Source organism: Pygocentrus nattereri, chromosome 8 (genome assembly GCF_015220715.1).
Source record: "Pygocentrus nattereri isolate fPygNat1 chromosome 8, fPygNat1.pri, whole genome shotgun sequence".
NCBI lineage: Eukaryota > Metazoa > Chordata > Actinopteri > Characiformes > Serrasalmidae > Pygocentrus > Pygocentrus nattereri.
The window spans coordinates 4774189-4776926 of record NC_051218.1 but is presented as its reverse complement, the minus strand read 5'-3'; the positions used below and the strand labels follow the sequence as shown (position 1 = coordinate 4776926).

Genomic DNA, 2738 nt, shown 5'->3' with positions numbered 1-2738 from the left:
AACGGTTCACTTGCATCATTTTATTCTGTTATTTGGATCCACAGCAGTAAAAAGCATCGATAGTATAATTCACAATATGGTGAATATAGGAGCAAATCAACTTTTCATGCACTTTAGATGTTGCATTTGGGTTACATAGAAGCTGCAGTGCTGGAATATAGTCTTCAAATGGTCAATTCCTTTATGTCATGCTTGCAGAACTTGTTCTTGACCGTAGTAACACTGAAAAACACAGATAACAGTCAGTCGCAGCTATAGTGATTTAGAACTGACCTCATTTAGTTTAAAGTCAAGACAATCTTATCTGCCGAACTTCTTCTGAAGGTAGGTACTCACATGTAGCCTGGCTTTGGGCAGTCAAAATATATTTTTTCCACTTTTATGATTCGTTTGGGGGGAATTTTAATATCGCTGAAGCTGAAACAGCACTCAACAGGATGGCCATCACCATGAGCTGAGAAGGAAGGTCAGAAAACTGAGTTTGTTTTTAGTTACTGAAATGAAACCTGCTTTCATCAACTCAGCAGAACCTGAAGGTCCTGTCAAATAGAAACTATTCAGGGTGAAATGACCCACATTGTCTGCACACTCTGATTACTAATAATACTTATTGAAGTGAATACAACTCAATCACGACTACAACCAAATAATAATACAGTGAGTCAAAAGTCACAGGACAGGTATTATTTATTATTTTTAATTTTATTATCCACTTTTATCTCTGGGGTCATCTCAAATTGTGTATGCTGAGAAAATCCACAACAAACGCCACCTTCAGCCCCGCACGGCGGAGGCTTGTGACAGCATAAAAAATAAAATAAAATAAATCTGCGTCCTGTGAGTCTGGACTCGGCCTGTAGATGATTTTGTACTTGTTACTATTGATAATGATCAGTAGAATAGTTACTGTTATTCCAATACATATCAGGTTCTGTTCCTGCGTCTGCCTGTAAGAAGAAGAAAGTGTCTTAATGTTGTAAACTCACGTTCACTGTCTGAGGAGACGGTCATCAGCAGGACCAGCCCCAGGACCAAGCACACACAGCGCATCTTCATCTCCATCTTCTCCGCAAGTTCCTCTCCTCTCTCTGGGGGTATCTCGAGTTTGATCTGGTGATGCTCACACACTTATTAAATTCGCTTTAAATCTAGATGTGTATTTAAGGGTAGGTGGCTCTGCTCTGCCCCCACCCCCCTGCCGCCACTGCCTGTCCATCCTCCGCCCCATTCACCCACTTCCTCTTAGAGCAGAGTTGAAACAGTAGTGTGAAGATGACCCATGACAAGTCATCTGATGTGTGAAATGCAGTGATCAGTTACTAGAAATCGGAGAACCAGTCTATTCTTCTAAAAAAAAATGAATTGATTAATGCATTGTTCTCTAAAGTCAGGAAATTAAACCATATTATTCAGCTAATGAACCCCATCAAAACTAATTCCAAGCATGGGCCTTAAGAGCTTTCTTTAAACCACTAACTTTACCCAGAGAGAGAAAGAAAAACTAACCATTCTAAAACTTTACAGTCGGCCTTCAGTAGCTTATAACATCGCTAAACAGGAAGACAACAGAAATGCTGAATCGATTCATTTGCAGTGTACTGTTGCTTTGGTTGCTACCTCAGTGACTGCTAAGCTCATATCTGCCAATACGTCATAGTGTGTTTCATCCTGCATTGCATGTATTCTTAGTTCTGTATTTGTATTTGTGGTAAGTCTATTTTATTGCAGTGCTTTGTACTTGTGTTTCTGTGAACACCTTCAGTGTTTTGTGCTTCTGATCATTTTAATAGACGTCAGCGTCACTAATTAATGACGTTCTATTAAAAGACTGGTTTACCAAGAGAGACGCTGGAGGACTTTCACCTGAAATGAGTTCATGAAGCCAGTCTGGTTATAAAAATGATAACAGGACATCAGAGCCAGAATTACTCTTTTAGTACTTTTACTTTATACTTAAGTACATTTGAAGGTAAATACTTTAGTACTTTTACTCAAGTGGAGGTCTAAAGGGAGGAACTTCTACTTTTACTGGAGGAAGATTTTACCTTGGGTGTCTTTACTTTAACACAAAGCACAAAACACTGAAGGTAAACAGTTTCCATCAGGGAGAACCGAGTGGCTCTGAAATCACTTTTTACACACAAGCAAAGTTTCAGTTTCAGATTTATTTACAACTTAGTTCCAAGTTTAAGTTGAATAAAAACTGGCTTTAAACTCAGGATCACAGATGAGCTCCTTTACTGTGTTGATCTGTAGGTGTCTGTTCATAAACAAAAACCAGCCCAAACTAATTTACTATAAAATGAAATGGTGTTTGACGCGGCTTTTTTCTGAATTTCTACAGTCCCGACCAGTGGCGCAAAAAAGGGGGTATGCGGTGCATATGGGCGCTGCACTACAGGGGCGCCAAAATGATGCCGGAAAATTATTTCTAGTCTGTATTTTCTGTAAGAGCTGTTTGTTCAAGTCTGATAATACACATCAAAAAACAGCACAGCACTAATCAGGCGCCCATCCACTCCGTCCCCACCCTCCTGTCATTTGCTCCCAAACACAGGCGCTTGAGAACGCGCCCCATTGGGAACGGAAGAGGGAGAGAGAAAAAGATGTTGTAGGGATGAAGAAAAGCTTCTCAAAGTGGTTGAAAGACAGCAGGTTGGTCAGTTTATACGCTTTATTCACCTACGTCACCTTTGTCTACCCAAACGAGACTGTAGGGTACGAAAGTAGCGCTGGAC

The 2738-nt window shown here is 40.2% G+C and overlaps 1 protein-coding gene across 1 annotated transcript; it reads right to left on the bottom strand.

Annotated features, from left to right (window-relative positions):
• Positions 1–1153, bottom strand: LOC108415308 (C-C motif chemokine 14-like). Its single transcript, XM_017688332.2, has 3 exons — positions 987–1153; positions 337–454; positions 1–222 (listed from the first exon to the last, which is right to left on the bottom strand). Exons 1-3 carry the CDS (start codon positions 1060–1062, stop codon positions 165–167), a joined length of 252 nt encoding a protein of 83 aa, XP_017543821.1. The 5' UTR covers positions 1063–1153; the 3' UTR covers positions 1–164.
• Between the last annotated feature and the right edge of the window lie 1585 nt (positions 1154–2738).

Bases quoted from the DNA above. Each gene is read 5' to 3' on its own strand.
- LOC108415308 (XM_017688332.2), bottom strand. From the start codon at position 1,062: ATGGAGATGAAGATGCGCTGTGTGTGCTTGGTCCTGGGGCTGGTCCTG. The intron at 455-986 runs GTGAGTTTACAA...CTTCCTTCTCAG, and splicing joins CGTCTCCTCAGACAGTGAAC to CTCATGGTGATGGCCATCCT. The intron at 223-336 runs GTGAGTACCTAC...TGTGTTTTTCAG, and splicing joins TGCCCAAAGCCAGGCTACAT to TGTTACTACGGTCAAGAACA.